We start from the raw sequence: 23,604 nt of genomic DNA, 5'->3' as shown, positions 1-23,604 counted from the left end.
AATCTGTTTTTATTCTAAAGAATATATACAATTGTCTACTCAATTGTACTATAGCAAGTGCTCTAAATGCTGTTTTTTTAAAAGGAGCGTATCAACTGTTGGATCTGCAAACTGCAAGGTATAATTCATTGGAACATATTTCAGCAAGCTCCAGATTAGAATAATTTCCAGGAATCTTTTTGATACTGCTTCCTGTTTAAGTTTTTTTGGGGTCAGTGATGACATGCAAACATAGTGTTTTGGAGTTGTAAGAAGAGAAAGAATGCTAAATACACGTGGTTGTAGTTGTTGAAAGTGTTTATGTAAAAGTGTAAGATTATTTTTTGTGTGCTCTTGGTATAGCTGAAGCATTGCTCTTGGGTCTATACCATACTAATTGTATTCTGTTAGAGCAAAGGATAGTTGAGGACGAATCTCACAATAATGAATTAAGGCGAATAAAGAGTGAACAGTATCTTTGACTGTTTGCTTCTGTAGGACTCTCCTAATGTTTACATTTTACTGTAAAACATTCTGAACAGGCAACCCTTGATTCTATGCTCAGTTATTCTGTTTTTATTATCTCCACTTGCTTCTTTTTAGGTAAATTTGTACATTTGTTAGTACAAGACTTACATTTTTTCTGTGTTACGTTCCAAACAATGGGGCCTCATCCTGGTTGCATCCTCTGTGCACTGTAGTACACAAATGTTAAAGAATACAGAAGATAAAAATGACAGAGCTTCTTGGCAGTACAAGGAAAGCACTGTGCTCACACCGAACTGAAGTTTTCTCTAGCTGTCAGTTGATGTTTCTGTCATAATGTTTTTAGTCTTTGTAAGTCTTCTGCAGCACCGAGTACTCCAAAGCCTGCCATTTTGCATTGGTTGCTGTGTAAGCAGAGGCATGGCATTGCTGAGAGGGGATGTAAATGTTCTTTTTAATATTTGGAGATTGGAGGGGTAAGGAAATAAATCACCTTTTCCTTCCTCTGACGGGGGTCCCACACTTAGTCACCTAACTAGATCTCTCCAGGAAGAAAAAGTAGAACCTAGCCTGTGGTGATACAGATAACTTGATTTCACAAGAGTAGGGAAGATAATAGAAAGGAAGATGCAGCGGCTCTTTCCCAGCAAATCAGTAGCTGTCACATCCCCAGACCATACCTGAGGTTAGCTTTTATTCTATGCTCTTGCTTGCTTCCCATAGCCATTAGTTCAAAATAGCTGTTAGTCTTTGGAAACAAAGACTAAGTGGAATTTTCTGTGATTTGTATTTCAGACCTAGCATACTTTTGTGGCCTGCTCCCAGATAGCGATTTAGCATTTCATTCCTGGACTCAGGTTTATAGGTGTGATGAAACATGTTTCTGCTAATTCCATACATTCACAAAAAATTTTGTTGATGTGGATGGCTTGGAAGTGGATACATGACACTTTCAGTTAAAGACAGGATGGTTTGAAAGCAAACACAAAGATACCTTTTAACTTTCATCCTAGATTGGTAGGTAAACTTACCAGGCTTTTTGCATTTAGATTATATTTAATAAAAATTTATTGCTATAATAATCTAGTAATTGTATACTACTAATATACTAAGGTGGTGGCCTTCTATAATGGAGTAACTGCATCAGTGGACAAGGGAAGATCTACTGATGTCATCTACCTAGACTTCTGTAAGGCCTTTAACGTGGTACCAGACAACATCCTTGTCTCTAAATTAGATGGATTTGATGGATGGACTGTTAGAAGGATAAGGAGTTGGCTGGCTGGCCGTGTCCAAAGAGTCGCAATCAGTGGCTCAATGTCCAGTAACAAGTGGTGTCCCTCAAGGGTCCGTACTTCGACCAGTACTATTTACTGTCTTCACTCGTGACACAGGCAGTGGCATTGAGCACACCCTTGGCAAGTTTGCAGGTGACAGCAAGTTGAGTGGTGCAGTTGATTCGTTCGAGGGAAGGGATGCCATTCAGAGGGAGCTTGGCAGGCTTGAGGAGTGGGCCAACTCATGAAGTTCAGAAAGGCCGAGTGCAAGGTCCTGCACTGGGTGGACGTGGGTCAGGACAATCCCCAGTATCGGTACAGAATGGGGGATGAGTGGATTGAGACCAGCCCTGCGAAGAAGGACTTGGGAATATTGGTAGATGAAGAATGAGGTGTGAGCTGGCACTGTGTGCTTGCAGCCCAGAAATCCAGTCGTATCTTGGGTTGGATCAGAAGAAGCGTGGCCAGCAGGTTGAGGGAGGTGATTCTGCCCCTCTGCTCGGGTCTCATCAGACGCCACGTGGAGCACTGCGTCCAGCTCTGGGGTCCTCAGTACAAGACATGGACCTGTTAGAGCAGGTCCAGAGGAGGGCCAAAAAAATGGTCACGGGGCTGGAACCCCTCTGCTGTGAAGAAAGGCTGAGAGCATTGGGTTTGTTCAGCCTGGAGAAGACTCGACTCTGGGGAGACCTGAATGCGGCCCTTCAGTATATAAAGGGGGATCATAAGATAGACGGAGAGAGACTTTTTAGCAGGGCCTGCAGTGACCGGACAAGGGGCAGTGGTTTTAAACTGAAAGAGGGCAGATTTTGATTGGGTGTAAGGAAGACATTCTTTACTATGATGGTGGTGAGACACTGGAGCAGAGAAGCTGTGGGTGCCCCACCCCTGGAAATGTTGGATGGGGCTTTGAGCAACCTGGTCTAGTGGAAGGTGTCCCTGCCCATGGCAGGGGGTTGGACTAGATGATCTCTAAAGGTCCCTTCCAACCCAAACCATTCTATGCTTCTATATTCCTGGTGCAACCCTAATTAATGCTTTGTCTTCTACACTGTCCGTTTACTCCATTGTGTCTAGTATAGATGCAAATAATAACAAATTTGAACAGTGAACTTCTTAGCGTAAATGAAATAACTAGAATAACTTGTTTTGTCATTGCTCTAAGACCAAGTAGCTACTATGTAGTCTTGCATGTTGTACTGCAAAATTGCAAGTTGACATTAAAAGTTTAGATACGTTAATCCTAACCAAGTCGTAAACCCCTCATCTCATTGCTGTGATTAATCTCTGATTTAAGTTGAAGATAAAACAATGCTTAGATGAAAAATCTGCCTCTGCAAATGAATTTATTATTTTTTTCCTAGAGAGTGTGTCTTGTTAAGGTGGTATGTTTCATTTATGAAATAGGAGAGATAAGACTAACTGTTAAACTTTTTTTCAGATATTTTTGTTGAAAGTAGATAAAATGGCGACGTTAATTCACACTTTAGCAGATCATAGTGATGATGTCAACTACTGTGCCTTCTCATCATCGTGCTTGGCTACTTGTTCCTTGGACAAAACAATTCGTGTTTATTCTTTAAACAACTTTACTGAGCTTCCATACTCGCCTTTAAAAGGTCATACATATGCTGTCCACTGCTGCTGCTTCTCTCCATCAGGACACGTTTTAGCTTCTTGTTCAACAGATGGCACTACCGTGGTTTGGGACACTCGCAATGGTCGGATGCTGGCAGTGCTAGAGCAGCCCAGTGGCAGTCCTGTTAGAGTCTGCCGATTTTCTCCTGAGTCCACGTATCTAGTGTCAGGGGCAGCGGATGGGAGTGTAGTTCTTTGGAACATGCAGTCATTGAAACTGTACAGGTGAGTGCCAAATATTTTTTGACAGCCTTGTTTACCATGACAAGAATATAATTTAAGTAGTATGCTGTACTGTGTACAAGACTTGCAGACTTCCACCACTGATTGATATCACAAAGAAACAGGAATAGGATTTAGAAAACCAAAAGATTATCAATAGGAGAGGGAGAAGTGCTGAGTGTCCCCCCCTCCTTTTTTTTTTAAAGTTAAACAATGCAAACTTGAGAAGCTTTAATTTTTACTGTTATCTTTCATCTAAATCCTGGTTTTTTTAAGTTTATGGAAGTGTTTTCATTGATTTAACATGAAATCAGGATGCATTGCATACTGCATGCATCCGGTTTCTAAACAGTGGGTCAACAAAGTATGATACATAATATACAGTTAGTTAGTGGAGCCTGACTGTGCTGTGTGCCTTACACTGCATTATACGTAGTAGTATTTAATTACAAGGTTATTTGAAGTCCAGGAAGGTCTTAGAATCTTGATAGTAACCCAGCAATCAAAGAGTTTGTAAACTATTGATGTAGCCTGAAACCATACAGTTTAAGACATAACGGTGACAGAAAGGACTGTTCAAATAAACATTTGAAACAAAGCAGATGAGCATTTTTAGTGGTGTTGCACAGTGAAAGGCATGAACCTTAAAGTGATCTTCAAAGTCCTCTTCTACACATCTATATTTCAGTAAAGTCTTCAGGCCAGTTGTAATCTATACTTAGGCAAGACATTATTTAGGTTTTAGAGCAGTAATTACACAACATCTCCCTAAAGTTAGGAAAGAAGTAAGAATTTGAGAGAATTGATGAGATGTTTCACTTGGGATGAGGGAGCTGGCATTTCTGAAAGCCAAACTTGTTTGGTTTTGGTAATCCCCTGTCAAGCATGTTACTGCTTTTGTGGCCTCTCTACCTTTGCCTTCCACAGCAGTGATTTAGATGGGAACTGTAAAATTTTTCAAAATGATTGATTTTAGTTATCTGAAATCGTGTCCATAAACAGAATTCTAATAGATTTTTGCCACCTTGTTGTTTGTAATGCATACAGAAACACTGAAATGGTTGTTTTGTTTTCTGAGAATAAATAGGTATTGTTACGTATTTTTTCTTAGTTTTCCCTTTAAGAAAAATTAGGAATTAGTATTCTGAAGTCTAAGGGTTTATCTATTTTGAGGTATTACTAGTGAGGAGGTTCTTTTTTTTAATTCAGAATACTTGTTACTGATGGGGGAAAACCCAGAAATACTAAAAAGTCATTCCTTAAAAGTATATGCTATTAATATATGCAGTGATGCATATTTTAGACCTACATCCTTAATTTCTTCTTAGTTGAATGGTGGATGTATAATATGTAGAGACTATATTGTTGTTTTAAGCAGAAATTATTCTACTTCGGTGTCTCCATTGTCAAGAAACAAGAAAGAACTTGAACAGTCCCATCCCCTTCACTTCACTTTTAAATTTCATTTCAAAGTGTTAACATGCCAACAGTAGTCAGCTTAACTTTAACTGTATATATTTTGGGATGTGTGTGTATATATATTTTCAGCCGATTAATTTTTTTTATTATTATTGTCATTTGTAATTGCAGATAGAAAAGTGCACCTGTTTCATTTTCTTAAAGCTGAGATCAATATTACTTAGAAATGATCAAGGTACTTAAAAATTATGTCAGAGGATTTTAGTTAACCATCTAATGTCAGTCTGTGGTCTGCTGTTTCGTTTGCAAGTTGATTGTGTAGATGCTAAAAAAAGAGAACACCTTTTACCATGCTGTTATGTCATTTGACTAAATATATGGATGGTAATTAAAACAAAGGTATCCAGTTACTTCTTATCAGCTCAACTGTTGTAATTGACTGCCCGTTCAAATTGTGAAGTAAGATGGCTATTTAGAACATCTCTATGATGTATACGAACAACATGAAAGCAAGTTAATTTATGTGTATTTCTTAAAGTGTTCGGTATTTCCTGTTCAGTAGTTATGATACTGATATCTGGCCTGAAAGTCTTCAATGCATTCTCTGAACATGTATAGTACTATTTATTTTACTGTTACATTTTCAGAGCAGAATCTGCAGCTTTTTGTGTGAAAGAAGGAAAGTTTTAAAAGCTGCACTAAGGAAAAAGAATTGTACATATAAAAATGGGAAGCACTGTAGTGTATTTGATAGTATTCTTAATGATAGAATTAAGGGAGTCAGTGATTTTTTGAAGGTCTGGGTCTGATTAGAGAGACTTACAGGAGAGTTTATTGACTTCTCTTCTGTGGCATTAAGTTTGACACCTCTGGCGGTAAATAAAATTTCTATCAGCAAAAGAGAATGAGCAGCTGTTCTACAAAATACAACGACAGAGTGAATAAAACTGACGTTTCTTGCTCTATGACTGTTGCTTATGGCTGTGATTTTTCTCTTGCACTTAAAGATTCAACTATGCATGCTGGGCCGCATCTAGTGTCCATTAAAAGGAGTGAGACACTTTCAGTTGACTTTAGGTTACTATCAGATAACCTAAAGGATGTTAGGTTGACCCCACTTCCTTCCCAAGGATTGACCATACTTCCGTATCTGCTAGGAATTTTCTTCTAAGATCAGTTTTATAACGTGCTTTGGCTGACTTAGTTAAAATACAAAAGTCATTTTTTTCACATTGCTTTCTCTTGTGTATGAGTAGTCCAAAATTAACCCTTTATCTTAAATCACAAAGTATTCTACTCAGCTACAGCTTATCATATGGGTTAGTAGGTGTTCTGTTTTGTCTTTAAAAACAGAACAGAACAAATTGTGGGAGTCTCTCTTTCCCCATTTGTATACATGTAAACCTGAGTTATGATAGTTGTGTATTTATCTTTGACTTTTAAAATCTATCCTGCCATAGAATTTTAACAGTGCATTGTGCCTTTCAAATGGTAAGTCCATGCAGATTGTCTTTAGTTTGAAAATTATTTTATCACTCAGTTAAAATTATTACCTTGGGGAGCCATCTCACATTTTTCCTCCTGCAGTCAAAGATCAGGTCCTCGTTCCTGCAGCTATGCTTATTTTGCATCTCTTTCCACAGTTGGTGTGAGTTTCTCTCCCTTCTGTTACCAAGTTTCAAAGTGCAAAACTCAGAACACTTTGGCTTATTGTATCAGATTGCATTTGAGAGATCACTTCTTCAGAACATTACTTATTCTAAATTGAAATCCTGTGTACTTTTGCTTTTCAGATCTGGGAATGTTAAAGATGGTTCTTTGGTGGCCTGTGCATTTTCTCCTAATGGAAATTTCTTTGTCACTGGATCTTCGTGTGGTGATTTAACCTTTTGGGATGATAAAATGAGATGCCTGTATAATGAAAAAGCACATGATCTTGGCGTTACCTGCTGCGATATTTCTTCGCAGCCAATTTCTGGTTAGTTACTTGACTTGTCAGGGGAGGAACATGGAAAAAAGAGTTGCTTTATTTCTCTCTAGCTCTTGTTTTCATATTGTTTTTGTCATCACTGCTCAAGATAACAAATGACATTGGGAAGAGCTGATGTTTTAGAATATTCTGAATATTCTTAAGTGAAAGTTGTGGTCAGGTTGATGACAAGGAATATACTAGGTCAACAAACAAGGTGATAAGCATGCTTATGATAGCTTTCAGTAGTTAATTATCCTGTCAGAATTTTGGAAAATGTTTGGGCAGTGTCTGTAAGTGAAGCCTATCTCCTGGGGCTAACAAGGGTGTTAGAAGATGCAGTGCTTGTTTACCATTCCCACTTTACTCTTTCATACTTTGCTTCCCCAAGGAGCAGGACCAGATTAAAGCAATGCAGAGAACTGTACTCCTAATAAACTGAATGCTTGGGCTGTGGGATGTGAATAGATAGATTGTTTTCCTGCACCTGACTTTCTCAGTTGGAGAAATTTGGGGGAGCAATGAGCCCAGAATTTCATGTGTCCCACTAAGATGTGGTACTGTTCAGATGTTTTACAGCTGTTTTAGCTGACCTCAGTGCGTAAGTTGCAGTTCAGTTTTGTCATTATGTGTTTCTTCATGGTTGTGATGGGCAAGAACTTAATTTTTTTTTATTTTGAGAATGAAATCTGATATTCTTGTATGTATTTGGGTATTGAGATCAAAAACATAAGGCATGCATAGTGTAGGTCCTTCTCAAGGCTGCATTGTATGTTATGTTCAGTTTTCATTTATTTCACGTTTGTAAGGCTTTCTGTGGAACTAAAATAATTAGAACCTAGGTTTCTCTATATGCAAAAACATGTATACTGAAAATTGCATATTTAAACTTCCAGCTATCTTAGGGAAAGCTTTGCATTTGTGTGTACAGGCTTTTAAAATTATTGTTGTATTTTAACCCTGGTGGGCAGCTCAGCCCCCTGCAGCTGCTCGTTCACTCCCCTCTCAGTGGGATGGGGAGAGAATCGAAGGGTAAAAGTGCGGAAACTCATGGTTTGAGATAAAGACAGTTTAATAGAGAAAGCAAAAGCTGCATGTGCAAGCAAAGCAAAAGAAGGAATTCATTCACCGCTTCCCATAGGGAAGCAGGTGTTCAGCCATTTCCAGGAAAGCAGGGATTCATTGTGCATAACGGTGGCTTGGAAAGGCAAATGCTGTAACTTCAAATGTCCTCCCTTCTTCCCCCGGCTTTTATTGCTGAGTGGGATGCCATGTGGTACGGGATAACCCTTGGGTCAGTTGGGGTCAGCTGTCCCGGCTGTGCCCCCCCCCGAGCTCCTTGTGCATCCCCAGCCTGCTGGCTGGCAGGGCAAGGTGAGGAGCAGAACAGCCCTTGGCGCTGTGCAAGCACCGCTCAGCTTCTAACACATCTAACACATCCCTCTCCTACCAACACTGCTTTGGTCACAAATACAAAGTACAGCACCATAGGAGCTACTATCCCAGCCCAAACCAGTACAATTATGTCACGACACAGACTTTTTGTATAACTTTGTGGGAATACTGAAGAGTTGCATGTCTTAAGCTTACATAGCTTGTACAGTAGGAAGAAACTTCTGCAGAAACAAGAAGTTCTATTTGAAATATCCTGGTAGAAGTTAATTGCAGTACAGGAAAGTGTCATAGCCAAACAACCAAATATTGGACATTCTGAATATAAGAGTCTGAAAAGCTGGAAGGTTAATTTGTATAAATTTTTGTCAGGTGAAAGTGTTCAATAAATAGTTAGAAAATCACATAGTCATCTGCTTTTGATGGAGGTTGGGAAATTGGGCAGGAGCATCATCAGATTTCAGAAGTAATGCTGTAACTTGTCTTAACAACCTTGTAGGAATACTTCTGTGCTTTCCGGATCTACAATGGAGACAAAGTGGTCTCTGTAAAGATATGGAGGCTTCTGTCTTCAGAGTACATGAGCTGCTCTTTCAAAGGTACCAAAAATTATAACTGAGCGGCCACTTGCATCTTTTAGTGCTAAACATAGCAATAAGTTCTCCTGTCTGGGTACCACCTTGTCTAAGGTGGTACAGAGCAGGAAGAAAGCAGAAGCAGCAGGGAAAAAAGCAGGACAGAAGCAGGAGAAAGCTGAGGAAGTAGGATGTGAGCATATACTGCAGTACAGAGAATTAGTGACTGACAATATCAAATGAATCAAATGTGTGTCCACTGAAAGGTGTTGGGACAGCACTGAATTAATCTGTCACAACAGAAAGGGGATTAATCTTTAAATAACACCAATGGATCTTTCTTGGTGAAAATACTACACAAACAACTCCATCGTGAACTAAGAGTTGCATCTGAGGGCAAAGGAACACGTTGAAGCTGAAACAGATCAGAGTGTAATTTCCACTACACTATTTCCTGTTGAGATTTTACTTTTGGTTTAAAAAAAAGTATGTTACCAACCCTTCAGCCTTCTGCCAAGATAGAGAGAAATAGGCAAGAAAGCAAGTATTTCCTACACCGTGGATTTTTTTAGCTGATTTATGGTCATTCTTAATTTTATTTAAGCCATATGTTATTGAAAGTCAACATTTTTCCTTTTTGTGTGTTGCTGTTTAATCACCAAGGATTGAAACTTCTGGGATTATTGGCAGGTTTAACACATTACAAAATCCGTAGAAGTAGAGCTTATCCAGTAAAATTACAGCTGGTTTTAGATTGAGACTCTTTACCTACTTAATTCAGAGCAAAATTAGAACCAGAGTTTCTGATCGGTTCTTTGTGCTTTAGACTATTTGTAACAGATGATTCTCCTACTTTTAAAGTGGATTCACAGTTGCGTAGAAGCTCGTCAGATCTAGAGCAGTTGTAATGCTGTGTGGGCTTTCCTGTCCAACCGCGAAGTTTCAGTGCTGCCCTCCTCCTGAATAAGTAAACTTCAGTGAAATTACCTAGCGATACTGGTAGAAAATTGGTGTATCTTGCTAAAATTTTCTAGTGAACCTCAGTGGAAGACAGTGTAGTCCTCCTCTGAGTTATCCCAAAGAGCTCTGCATGTGCAACACTGTAATATCCCATTAACAAGTTGGTAACTTGTAAAATAACATCGAATTCTGTGTATCATGACAGAATTCTTACCCAGTTTCCAAGTAACATGTTCCGAGTTACCAAGAAACATGTGTTTTTACGACATGATAGCTAATGCATGCTACTCATCGGTCTGTAAGACCCAAGTCTTACACTGTAAAATCCTAGCAAAAGTGATGCACTTTGATGCTTTAATGTTTAACAAGTCCTAAGATTTGCCACAGTCATAGTAGCTCTGATTGTTCCTGTGAACAAACAGCTGTATGTATACAAGGGTTTTATTGTGATAACCATATGAAATTCAAATATACTTTATGTGGTGGAAGAATGGAGATAAAATCACTGGGGTTATTTTGTAAGACACTTGACAGTAAATATTTTGACATCTCTGGTAACTACAGAGCTGGTAAGATGAGCTCTTAAAATGTCTGTTGCAGTTTTCTGATTTCCAGCCTTAATCCTGGTGATTCTTGTAGGAATTCTAAGACTTGGAACTGGCAGAGGTAAAGCCACTGAAGGATTGTTATGTTGACTTGTGTCAGGCTGGTATGCCAGCTCAGTGGAGTAGAAGAGCAGAAATAATTTGTCACAGGACTTAATAATAAAAAATTTATAATGGGCTGAAAAAACACATTTAGAATGGAACATGATAATTCAGAAATGTTCATGTCCACTGAATAGAGAGGGGAAAGCCATGAAACTGTTACTTTTGTATTTCATCTTTAATGCAGTATTTCTCGAGTGGTTGGCTGGACTGCAGTCATGAAACATCACTTAGTTTATAAAAATGAAAAGTTGAGCATTTAAAATTATGAAAATAGCCTGTCAGATACTCTCAAATTTTGTACATGCGTATGTGGTTAAGTTTGAGAACTACTGAACTGTAGAAGAAACGGATATAATCATGTAATTTAGGTTAAAAGACTATATTGTTGCACTCGGTAGATAGAAGAACCAAACATTTACCATCATGAAAAAAAATAGGAGCCCAGTTCTGGTCTTGATGTACTTGTTCAGGAAACAGTGTAACAGTGACACTTATTTCTTACTTGTACATGGTTTTACAACTTCTGCAATTATTTTTATTAGCGCTTTTTAAATGTAGTACTGAGATTAAGGAAATTTACCAAATTCCAGTGTAAGAATGCTGATGTAGTTTACTGATATGCTGTTATTTTCAGTGCTTCTGATTCCCATTAATATATTCGAATTTTATCAGATGGTGAACATGGATGCAGATACTTCCAGATGGCTTCTTGTGGTCAAGATAATCAGATCAAACTCTGGCTTATTTTGTTTGCAGATTTCTTAGGTGTGTATAGTGTGTTTTTTTCATATTCCAATGTCTTAAGTCTTTAGTGACAATTTACATCTAACGTCAGATTTATACTGCTGTCATGGATTCACAGCCAAACTAACCACAAGTTTAAAGTTTTTTAATTGTTTAGCAGGAGAGCAGCTAAGGCCTGCAGCACTTTGTGACATTGGGCCCTGTAAATTTTCTTTAGTGATCTATTTATCAATAATTGTAAAAGTTAAGATTTAAAAAAAATAAAATTCCCCCAGTTCCGTCAAACTTAATGTTATGATAAACACTTGGTTTTAATTAGCATTTTTATCTTTTGGTAACCAGTAACGTTTCTACTGTGGCCTTTCAGCAGGTTGATAGGTTGAAACCTCTTAATCTACTAGGCCAGGGAGAGGTTTCCTTTCATCTTTCAGTACATCTTAGCCCTTGAGCAAGAGCTGGAGAAATGAAAACAGTGTTGGCTCCTGCTAAAACTGCAGTAGATGTGTGACTGCTATGTAGAGACTAGGCGGATGGCAAAAAGCATCTTCAGTGGGTATTTTTTTTGCAATGTCTTTTATATAGAAGTCTGTAATGATTAATACTGTGTGTACAGATACACATTTTATTATCTAAAACACTGTTAGACATACTAAGACTACAAAGTGAGGAAGTCAGAGATGTTAAAATTAAGTTGTCTCCGTGATCTTTTATCCCCTTTTTTGTAGACAGTATGTCACACAGTCAGATCTTTGGTGCAGCTTTAAGCTTCTGAAAGCAGCTTGTCTTATACCTTGTCAAATATGTCCATATGTAATAATTTATTTTTTGTATTTTTAGGTGTTGAATTGAAATATAAATGCACATTGAATGGACATTCTGCCCCAGTTCTGGCTTGTGCATTTTCTTATGATGGGCAGATGTTAGTTTCAGGGTAAGCAGTATCTTTTACTTGTTTAAATTTCACACAGATGGCTGTCCAGGTTCATGCTTCAGTATTGTAAAACAGAAAGTTCAAAAGAGTTGGAGATTTCAAAATATATTTCCAGTAATTAAGGAAAAGTTCTGTGACCTCCAAAACTATTGAAGTGTCTTTCCAATTGGTCTGTGTCTTGTGGGTGATTGAATTTGAAATTTAGCATGTTGCAAGCTCTGTTCTCTTGAGTATTGTAATGAGATTCATGATTTCCTGGTTTTGGGGCATTTATGAGGCTTTCATGTGGATACTCTAGCTTCTGTTAAAAATACAAATCTACATTGCAGTCTTACCATCTCTTTGGGACACCATTTAGGATTTCCTTCTCACTCACTCACTGGCTTTCGGGAGCTTTTTTAGAAAGTTAAATACCTTGAGATTTTTGTCTTTGATAGATTTGGTTGAAATTAAAACTTCCCTCACTGATCCACACCCAGAGTGTGGCAACATAAGCCTTTTTTCAATAAAAAGTGCATGACTGAGATAACTGTAGACCTGTGTTGTTGATGTCAGCCCTATACAGAATAATGGTTAAGACCCCCAAATTAATCAGGCACCATCAGTTAAAGACTAGTATTATTAGTCTTTGTTAGAGGGCGGTAAGGGAGTTGGTAGTATCCTTGCAAGGTCACTCTATTATGTTTGAAAGACCCAGGGGAGTGATGGGAAGATTCCTGATAACTGAAAGGATGCAAATGTCGCACTTAACCTCCAAGCAGGGCAAGGTGGAGGATCCAGGGAAGTACAGGCCAGTCAGCCTAACTCCACTCTCTGGGAAGGTTATGGAGCAAATCCTTCCAGTGGGATTGGAAGCCATTTCCAAGCACAACATGTTTGGGGAAAGCAGCAGGAATTGAACAAGGGCAAATTGAGCCTGACCAACCTGACTGCCTTCTGTGATGAGAAGGTTGGCTGTGTAAACACGGGGAGAGCAGTGTCATTTTACACCTCAGCTTTAGCAAGGCTTTTGATGTGGTCTCCCAATGTAGTCTTACAGCCAAATTGGGGAGATACAGACCAGAAAAGTGGATGTAAGTTGTGTGGAAAAATGATGGGACTGCCAGGCTCAAATGGTTGTTGGTGATCAGCAGCATGAAGATAAACTGGCAGCTGGGTTACTAGTGGATTTCCTCAGGGATCAAGCTATTGAAAGAAGAAATTATAAATGAGGGAGATGTAATCATTTATGGTTTTATGAATATTAATGACTGTATGCTTTCATTCTGCACTGCTCATGAAAAGTACTTAATCACTTCTAAACTGTTTAAGTAGCAACTTTAAATAACAAAACGATTCAACTCTAAATATTAGTTGTCTTTTTAATGAAGACTTTCTAAACTGAAACGGAAAAACTGATGTCTTGCAAAGGAAGAAGGAAAGACTACAATAGCCAGCAAATAAACTTAAAACTATACAAACCCCAGGAGACAATAGCTTGCTCTGACAGTTTACTTTGTATTCTTTTTAAGGGAGTCTTTTTCAGTATTTGAAGATCATTGTGAATGTTTGTGATCTAGAGTTATTTTATTTTCCATTAGACATACAGATTGTTTCCACTTATATTGTTGTTAAGGGAAATGTCTATCCCATAAAGTCTTTCAGGAAACGCTGCTGTCATGGTAAATATTATGCATTTTGTATTTCGTGAAATAGTTTATGTATTGATTGCATTGCACCACTATATTTTATGTATTGCATTGCACTACTTCCTCTAGCCTGGTTTGCAGATGTAAAGGTTTCCAAAATAAATACAAGTGCTGGGAGTAGCTCATGGATAGCCAGAATCTGTGTCTCTGCTTTACAGATACTGCTTGCAGAGGCATAAAGTAGATGCGGTACAGACAGTGGGGAGCAGTGGGAGTGGGGGCCAGTTTGCATAAGCATTATGCAAATCCTCCACATCAGAAATTCTCATGGAAGTGCAGAGTTTTTGTATTTAACTACTGTTTTTTACATCATGCTGGATGTGGAGCTAATCAGTGTTGTTTTAAGGTGGGCATGGGGGAGGGATTAGTTAACTAAGCTTTTCATAAAGTGGTGTTAAGAAATCTGTTTGCTCTTATTTTGTTTGTGAAAAAGGTTTTTTTTCTTCCTCTTCTTAATTAAAAATAGTTCCCTTTTTCCTCTCTGCATCATTTTAATGTCGATGTGTTTTCTTTAAAAGGTCTGTGGACAAGTGCGTCATAATATATGAAACTGTAAGTATAGCATAGTGCAAGATCATTCATTGGATTGCTGTCTTTAAATATCAGCGCTGCTTCTGCAGTGTCTTATCAATGTAAAGAAATATTGAAGAATAGAAACTATATAAACCCAAAATATTGACTGTGCATTTGGGGGTGGGAGGGTGGGAAGGAGTTTGAAGAAAAATGTCTCTTGAGAATTGATCTCACTTTTTATTTACATTTCTTTGAGGGGTTTGTTACTTGATTTCTTTACAGTACAGTATTACTCAATGAATTCCATACTTAACATGTTATCTTCATATTGAAGTAGGATTTTTTTATTATCCTAAATCTATCTTAGCTTCCAAAGCAAGTACTGTAGCTTTTGACGTAAAATCGTGAATTGTGATCATAGAAATTCTTTAGTTAATTATATATAAAGTGCACATAAAATAGAAGCATAATAAAGAATTCAAGAAAATGTTTATGTTAAATACAATGTCTTTTCTTTAAAAAATATTGTTTAGGCATTTTCTATAACACTGTTATTTCATCCTTCATGGTTCACCTGTAAGTGGTATTTACCTTTAGCACTTTGTAGTATTAATAGTAATTTTGCTGAAAAGGAAGGATGAACAAATTTTAAGCTTCTCCAGCTTTCTCTGCACATAGTATTGTACTGATACAATTTTTCAATTACAGTTAAATTTTTTCATCAAAATCACTGATTTGATACCTTCCCAATTTTTGGCCCAGTTATTTTAGTAGTTTGAAGCTTAGACGGGTATGTAAAAAGTCCCTGAGATTTTTGGAACCCCAAAATTGAAAGATGCAGAAAACCGCAGTGTAAGTATTTCTTACTACTGTTTGTCAGCTTTTGTAGCCTTAGGTTTTTACCAAATGGGACAATGACTTTTATAGCTGTTGAGGAGAAGTGGGAACAATAAACCTTTGTGGGAGGAAGAGAGATTTTGACCTAAAATAGGGCACTTTCCTCATGATGGACAGCTCTAAAAACTGGAGTGCTGAAAGATCAATTAGTGGTTCAGGATAACTTTGCTCTTCATCTTTCCAGTCTGTATTTACCTGTCAAAGAAATAGTATCTTTCATGAGAAGTAAAATCTTTCAAATAGTAAGTTAAAACTATGCAGAATTCAGGAATTTGTTTTTTAGTAGCATCTAGTGGCCAAATAAGAGAACCACAGGTGTGATTAATTATTGGCCCAACTGAAAGATTGTAGCATGAAGTCTCTTTGAATTTCAGTTACCTCTTCACTTTTGGTCTTTTCTAATCCTAGATTAGTAGAAGAAATGTTTTTATCCACGTGAGCAACCAGCCAATATGGTTGTAATTAATTCAGTTGGTATTTCTGGCATTGTTATGCTAAAAGTTCCATGCTGGGTGATTGTTGAAGGATAGCAGTGTTCCAGTGAATTGAATAGGGGTCTTCAAGCACGACATTCAGGTTGCGTTTCTGACTCTGCTGCTGATCGGCTTTGGCAAGGTTGTATAACTTTTCTGAAGGTTAACTTCTGTCATTTTCCAAGAAGCAATATTACTCCTTATTTTGAAAGAAGGTATACAAATGAATGGACATTCTTTTTATTCTTTAAGATTTAAAATCACAAATATTCTTTTACAGAGTACTGGCAATACCCTTCATACTTTGTCTCAGCATACCAGGTAAGAATTCAGTATGATTTTGTTCTACTGTTAATAAATAAAAGAAATTAAATCCTTTTATTGTGAATTTTCATAATTTTATACTTTTTTTTTTTAATTTGTAGATATGTTACAACTTGTGCTTTTGCACCATATAGTCCCTTACTTGCCACAGGTTCAATGGATAAAACTGTGAACATATGGCAGTTTGACCTTAAGCAACCCTGTGCAGGTTAGTGTGTGAAGTATTTGTAATCTGTTCTTTAAATTTAAAGCACAAAATTATGGGACACCTTCTGAAGATGCAAAAAACCCACTTTTTCTTACATAGAGTTAATTTGTAACCTCAGGATTATGTGCACGTTATTTATCTTTTCTCTGAATTGATCGTATTAATGTCCTACAGAGGTATTATCTTTTTTAAAGAAAAGATATACTAGAAGTATTTTAATTTTATTAATCTGCTGTGTCGTCTTTTCTAATATTTGCCATTTCTTACTCTCTGGACAGCATTTAAGAGGTGAATATTATTCCCAGAGCACTGAAAGACTTTTTGGATAAGTATCATTGGCGATGAGTTAAACAGAAAATATGCTAATTGCAAGCATAATTGTCAACAAGAAATACAGCTTACCAGTTGTTATAGGTGAAAAAAACTAGGATAATTAATGTTACAAAATAGATCAGCATCTAAAGTATGTGGAACAAAGGTATATAGGTCTTTGTCCAAAGCACAAGAGTAAGTCTGGACTTTGGCCTGCTTTTATAAGGAGATGTGAAACTTTGTTTTGGTGTCTGCTGATACTTTTCTGTCTGTTAGTTCAGTTCAGATTTGACAGAAGTGTAGGCATCCAAGAGATTAAATTCCTCTAAACTTTGAAAATTGAGAGGTAAAAGGCAAACCCAAATTATTGCCCCCCCCCCGAAGTAATGTCTAATAAGCAGCTCTTTTATTAGATGTTGGGGAACGTATAGTACTGAGAACACTTGAAAAACAGCATTCAGTACTGCCATTGTTCTTAGAACTGGGATTTTTTTAATCGTTGGGGTTTTTTTGGTGGGGGAGGTTGTTGTTTGGGGTTTTTTTAACTGTCTTTTATGTTTCCTTTCTAAAGGAAAAACTGTAGAAAATGAATCTAAGGTGACTGTTGAGGACTGGTCAGAGGACGATGTTTCAGCCTGGCTTTGTGCCCAAGACTTAGCAGACTTTGTTGGGCTTTTCAAAATGAATAACATTGATGGCAAGGAACTGCTGAATCTTACTAAAGAAAGTCTGACTAATGAATTAAAAATTGGTAAGAGTATAGAAATCCAAAGAGTTTTTAATCTTTAGAGTAAATGTGTGAAATGTTGGAATGAAAATGAGTTGGTTCCATACATGGATGTTTTTCTCCCTGAAATGAATTTTTATTTCATTACCAGGGCTGATAAAAACCCCTAATGTCACATCATCCACAATACTCTTTGTTTGTTTGTTTGTTTACTTATACCTAGAGACATAAAGTGCACTTCCACCAACAATGCCGTGTTAAGTGGTCTTACCTGCTTTTGTTTCTATTTTCCTTTTTATATCTTGTATCATTACGCTGTGGAAAAGGAATTTCAGCTTTTGTGCATACTTAATGATTCTGACTTTAGTAAATAGGGTACTCTATAGTTTTTCCTATCAGTCTGCAAAAGTGCCATGTTTATAATACTATGTGATCAATTACCTTGAATTTAGCAGTGAAATTCTTCAGTGCAGTGTTACCATAATTGAAAAACACAAGGTATGTTTTAGTTTTCACTTATTTTGGAGATGAAGCATTTGATCTTGACATTTAGTAAGGATCAAGCAAAGCTTGCCTGGCTCAGACACTTTATAATTCATCAGGTGTCCTAGTTAATACATTGTCCTGTCACTTTACTGCAAAACTGTGATTACTTTTTAGAAGCAATCACAAGGAAGTGCTGTATTAGTAATGACTCTACAGCAGTAATTCTGAAATAAGAAATTTAAGGATGGTGAACTACACTGGAACTTTCTGAATATAAACTCTCTATTCATTTTGATGGCTAGATTTCGGTGTAAATTAGGTGCTGGTATGTTTGCCAAAGTGAGAGCAAGTATAGCAAAAGGCTGAATGAGTTAAGAAACCTTTTAAAATGTACAGGTTTATTTTTAGAAGTTCGTATTCTTCATTGTAGGAAGACTGCTCCCTTCCTTTTTTGTTTTATATGTGTGTGTGTGTGCGTGCGTGGTATTGGTTAGTATCAGATCATATTATCTCTGTGCATCAACTAGCTTTGTTGAATTCTAGAAATCAATAGAGATGCTGGGAATCTGTTAGGAATTGTCATCCATGAAAGACATTTAGCTTCATCAGTTTCTGCACACATTTTCTTTAACATTAGAGTAGCCTAAAACTCTGTTGCAGCAATCACCAGCTGAGGCTAATCAAATAATGCTGACTAGAAAGTTATGTGAGAATTGAATGCAAGTGTGACCAATGATGGGAACTGACCTGCTGAACATAGCATTCTCTATGGGGGAAAAAAATCAACAAAAGCATGTGTTGCGTAATAGATTTGTAATGACACTATCAAGAACAATTTCAAACTCAAATAAGAAAATAAAATCTTAAGTTCTAAGAGCCCATTGTAAGGCAGGCTATAAGATGCAAAGGATGGATGTGGCTTTAGACAGAGCACATGTAGAATACAGGCTGAATTATGGGAAGCTGTTGCTTTCTGAATCATTTGCTATAAAAGGATGCAGTGAGGATTGATTGTACATATGAGCTGAAGTAGCTTCAATATGTTCTTTCCCATTATCAAGTAAAATGCTCATTGCTCAGTCTCTGTTCTCAAGACTTTGGTCTTTTGCCATGCTTTTTCTTCAGTAGGTACTTTAACACCCATCATAAGATTATAGGATAAGGAGTCAGATTTTCACAGGTATCAGGCAGCTATAAGAAATTCTTACAAAAGCTCTAACTGAAATCACTTACTGTCTTTATAAACATAAGCTACTCCACAAATATGAACCAGCATATATGCAATGTGAAGCAATGAGTTCCACTTTAATGGTTATATGAAAGATGTTTTTAAAGCAAAATAATGAAATATACTACTCAAAGTCACCAAACAAAATTATTCAAATCGATCAGTTCTGAAGTGGTAAATGCTTGTGATTCTGCTTCTACATATCATTCTACACCTATAGTTGGCACAGAATAGAAATTGTAGCCTGATATATTTGACTTGAAGAACTGATGTCTATCTGCCATAGCTCAAGCTTTTACAAAATAGGAAAACACTGTCTAAAAATTGCATGTTTTCCAGTGTTATTCCAGTTTAACTAAATTTTAGGAGTCTATCACTATACAAATACTTGAATGAGTACATCCTTTCTCTTTGATAACCTGTTTTCTTTGCTCTAAAAATACAACATTTACCAGTTCCATAAGATCTTGCCAAAGAAACTCTTGAGTTTTTTTTCCAGTCTTTGCAAAGGAGGTTTTTTAGACCATTTTACTTGATGATTGATAGGATAGGAGCTTTTTCTTCTAGTATTTTTTATTAGCTGCTTATTTCTTGTTCCGTTAGTCTTTGCATCAGCTCTGATTTGCATTTAATAAAAAGGGTATCCACGCGCCTTTGAAGGCATTTGATCTAAGAGAAAGTGATCAGCAAGTGGTTCACATAACATTTCATTAGCTTCTTTGATTGTTTTTGACAGCTTTTTGAAAGAATGCTTCATTACCATGCAAATGGAACTAGCCTCTTTCTAACCTAATTGTCATATAATATAAATAACACTGTATTAAACTCTGTAAGGTGTTGAGCAAAAGTAAAGTAACCATTATATTCATTCTGGCTGAAAAGCTTGTGTACATTCAACAAAGTTCAGGATTTCTCATTCTTAACAGACACAATGACACATTCATTGCAATTCTGTGATGCAGTTGAATCAGAAAAAAAAGAATACACATCCTCTTCCAATTCAGAATAGAAAGTGGGGGTACATTGTTCCATGCCTGCATACTTTTTTTCCTATCAGGCTAACTGAATTTGTTAATGTAAGGTGAATCTTGACTTGCAGTTTGTTTGCAGAGGGTGGGCAGGAGGTGAGACTAGGTCTAATTTTTGGAAAACCACATCTTCAATTTAGGGTTTAGTGCCATACAAAGTATTTTGTACTGTAATACAAAAAATTGTAAAGAAGTTGGAGGCATTCCAAATACTTTTCCTTCTTCTGCAGCACATTGAGAAGGCTTCTTTTCATGTGACTCTATCCTGATTTGGGTTAGGTATGTCAACAGAACAGATTGTCTTAAAGACAGTTCAACCCTTTCCTCACTTACTGCAGGGTGTCCTTAGAATATAAAGCAAGGATGAATATGCATAAACTGAATTTTGAAATATCTGATCAGCTTGACTTTGTCTTCTCTTCATCAGCAATGTGCTGTCAAAGATGGGGTTTTTTTTGTCTTCCTCTTCTGGTTTTAAGGTTTCATTCTAGGTATGTACAAAAAGTATGAGTAAGTTCTTTCCTCTTTCACATCTTTATCAAGAAACTCTGGGTCTGAGAATGAGCCTGAAAACAATATTTTGGAGCAGAATTTGAATCACTTGTGATTCACCATGCCCTACATGTATACTGACATAGGAGTAAACTTCAGGGGAATTTCTCAGTATAGATTAAACAGAAAATTGCACATGCTTTGCCTGTATCAACAACATCTTATTTTAAGTGTTCTTTTATAACTAGTTTTCAAAAGATGATGTGTCATGGACAATTCTTAATTAAATCCCTGACTAGAGATTTAATCAGAAGGTAGTTAATTGAAGTGCAAACTGGATGCAGTAATCTTTAATCTGTTTACATGAGAGGAATTTAGGAAAAATTGCCCGTGTGATGAAGATTGTGGAAGATGCCCTCACAATCCAGTTATAACTACAGAATTATTTGGTTCCTTTTTTACCTTTCTTTCCTTTGGTTATATTCTTAATTTTTCTTGATCCCAAACTATCTTGTACATTTTTACAAAATTGCCATGCAGCTCTTCCTAAGAATAAGCATGAACTTTTATTGTATTTCAATACTATGTTTCAATTCTTACATTGTCTTTATCTTTACATATGTCATTACATAGTCCTTATTAAGGAAATGTAGGTTAATTTTTTTTCTTTGGCATATATTTTTCTTACTCGGTGACATATTTTGTCTTTGCTGATTAAAATGACTTGCGTATCAGTGTGACTGAGTTTTATCCCTTTGCACACATTGTTTGAGGCAGCTGATTAATTATATGGTGAAGCTGCAAGCACTGGTGTGTTAAGGCCAGTCTGCTTGGCACTCTGCAGACGGAGTAGAGCAGCTGGTTGGAAGACTGTTTTATGAACTCTATTTCAGTACTGAAGATGGAAAATGAACCAGAGTAGGAACTAGTATTTACCACTACTAGATGGGAAGAAAAAATTGTGACACATTACACTCACAGGTTTTTGACATAAAATAATTTTTAAAAGGAGGCATGTTTTATGCTGCTGCAAGAGGAAGATTACTGATATCTGGGATGCATTTCCAATCTTGACAGGTTAAAATTGTAGTGTGACAGTTTATAGAACTTTAAAATTACTTTTCTCATTGTCAGATTTCTTTTTTCCTCTTATACTCACAACTAAGTTGGAAAGAATGGCTGCTGTCTCAAACACAGATACAGCTCTTTTTTCAGATTCACAGCTATTGTGTATTCTCAGTAAATAGGTAATAATAAGTACTCAGATCAGTTTTAGGATACTTAAATAAACTTGTGGTCCTTCATGGGGGAATAAGTGTTAATTGGTATTTGTGATGCCTTACATGATCATGAATACATTGGAATAGGCTGCCCAGGGAAGTGGTTGAGTCACCATCCCTGGAGGTATTCAAAAAGCGAGTAGACAGGGTACTTCAGGACGTGGTTTAGTGGGCATGGTTGATGGTTGGACTCGATGATCTTGAAGGTCTTTTCCAACCTAAATGATTCTATGATTCTATGAATAAGAGTTTATACCACAATATGTACGTTGTAAAGAGGAGAGTTTGCAAGTCCCACAACTCTCAGATTAGAGTATTCTTTCTTTAAAAAAATTACAACCAAAACTATGCAATTTTCAGAGACTCAGACAAAATACCAGCACTCAGGCTGCACAGGTCATTTTTATGCAAAAGAGACTGATTATGTTTAACTGAACTGAATTGAATGAATTGAATCTTTACTAAACCCAAAGATTCTTACTGCTCACAGTAACAGACCCTTCTTCCCCTAGCCATCTCCACAATTGGATTTTTATTTTTTTTTTAAGGGATTTTGTTTTCTGCCAAGAATCAGATCTGTGACCTTCACTTGCAATAGTACATTGCTATATCTAATTTGAGAACATTTGTAATAATATATTCATATACCATCAAATCTAAAAATACCAGTTGTGAACACTAAGTGTATGTTAGACTGGAGCTGTACATCAGTATAAAAGATAATGATGACTAGGCTACTGGGCGTTTTAATCAAGTTTTTTGAAAACAATTTCTTCTGAAATGTCATTCTTCTGTCCCAACATGTAAGATGTTCAGTTTTGGTCAGAAGTTGCATGCATTTTTGCAGCATGAGTTTCCTTTTGGATACAGCTGTTTGGGGGCTTTTTTCCCCCCTACATCAAATATGCACTATTTGTGTTTACATGGAGTGAGCGCATGGTCCTTTCACAGCTTTCTGCTTGGGCTGTCTTGTTTGATAGCGAAACCATAAACGTCAGTCATTTAATATAGCATTTTAAATAGCATAATCGAAGCACTGATGTCTTATGCTGCTTTGCAGGTAGTCATGCCACTGTGGTATTTGGTTTTGTTTCTCATGAATGAGAAGTATAAATCGATTCTGCACAATGTGTGGGAATAAACGGAGTGTGTGTATCCCCACCACCTCCCCACCTTTAGTGGTTGGAATCAAGCATCAAACTTGATGAGAATTTATAAAAGATTTTGGTTCCCGTATATTAATCTCAATATAATATGTAAGTGTAAAGCCCTACCATGAATCCAAATTTAAGTTAGCAGCTTTTAAGCCGTTTCATAATATTTTCTGTGCCAGATATTTAAAAAAAAAATACAGAGAGTTGAGCAACTCATCAAGATACTCTTACTTTGTTCTCTAGAACTGACAGAAGAGAATCAGTTTAGCAGTAGCAGTGTTGCACAGTAGTGAGGTCTGGTGGGAGCAATCTCATGCATTGTAATAATAAAGGAGCTCTATTACTGAGACCTTGAGCACAAGGTAGAGGTCTGTGTGTATCATGAGGTCTTCAGTATGTCTTACCTAGGTTTTTTAAGGTTTATCATAATCTTGCCAAGGGGATTATCCACCGTGAGGTTATTTTTTTTGTTTTTTTTAAGAATGGACAGTT

The 23,604-nt window shown here is 36.9% G+C and overlaps 1 protein-coding gene across 12 annotated transcripts in view; it reads left to right on the top strand.

Annotated features, from left to right (window-relative positions):
• The window catches only part of WDSUB1 (WD repeat, sterile alpha motif and U-box domain containing 1), a 33,091-nt gene that overhangs the window by 1,696 nt on the left and 7,791 nt on the right, over positions 1-23,604 (top strand). For 4 of the 12 annotated variants that reach the window (XM_030016733.2, XM_041124108.1, XM_041124107.1 and 1 more), the window contains 8 exons: positions 3,184-3,605; positions 6,815-6,999; positions 11,300-11,392; positions 12,209-12,302; positions 14,509-14,542; positions 16,154-16,194; positions 16,299-16,405; positions 17,289-17,468. In XM_030016733.2, coding sequence (XP_029872593.1) covers positions 3,208-3,605; positions 6,815-6,999; positions 11,300-11,392; positions 12,209-12,302; positions 14,509-14,542; positions 16,154-16,194; positions 16,299-16,405; positions 17,289-17,468 — 1,132 coding nt within the window. In that variant the 5' untranslated portion in view covers positions 3,184-3,207. Of the gene's footprint in view, positions 1-811; positions 1,151-3,183; positions 3,606-5,209; positions 5,231-6,814; positions 7,000-8,553; positions 8,982-11,299; positions 11,393-12,208; positions 12,303-14,508; positions 14,543-16,153; positions 16,195-16,298; positions 16,406-17,288; positions 17,469-23,604 lie in introns of those variants that run through there. The other 8 variants (XM_030016735.2, XM_030016734.2, XM_030016732.2 and 5 more) reach the window with 7 other exon arrangements.

Source organism: Aquila chrysaetos, chromosome 6, assembly GCF_900496995.4.
Source record: "Aquila chrysaetos chrysaetos chromosome 6, bAquChr1.4, whole genome shotgun sequence".
Classification (NCBI taxonomy): Eukaryota; Metazoa; Chordata; class Aves; order Accipitriformes; family Accipitridae; genus Aquila; species Aquila chrysaetos.
The sequence above is the reverse complement of the archived record's forward strand: the minus strand, read 5'-3'. Positions and strand labels throughout refer to the sequence as shown.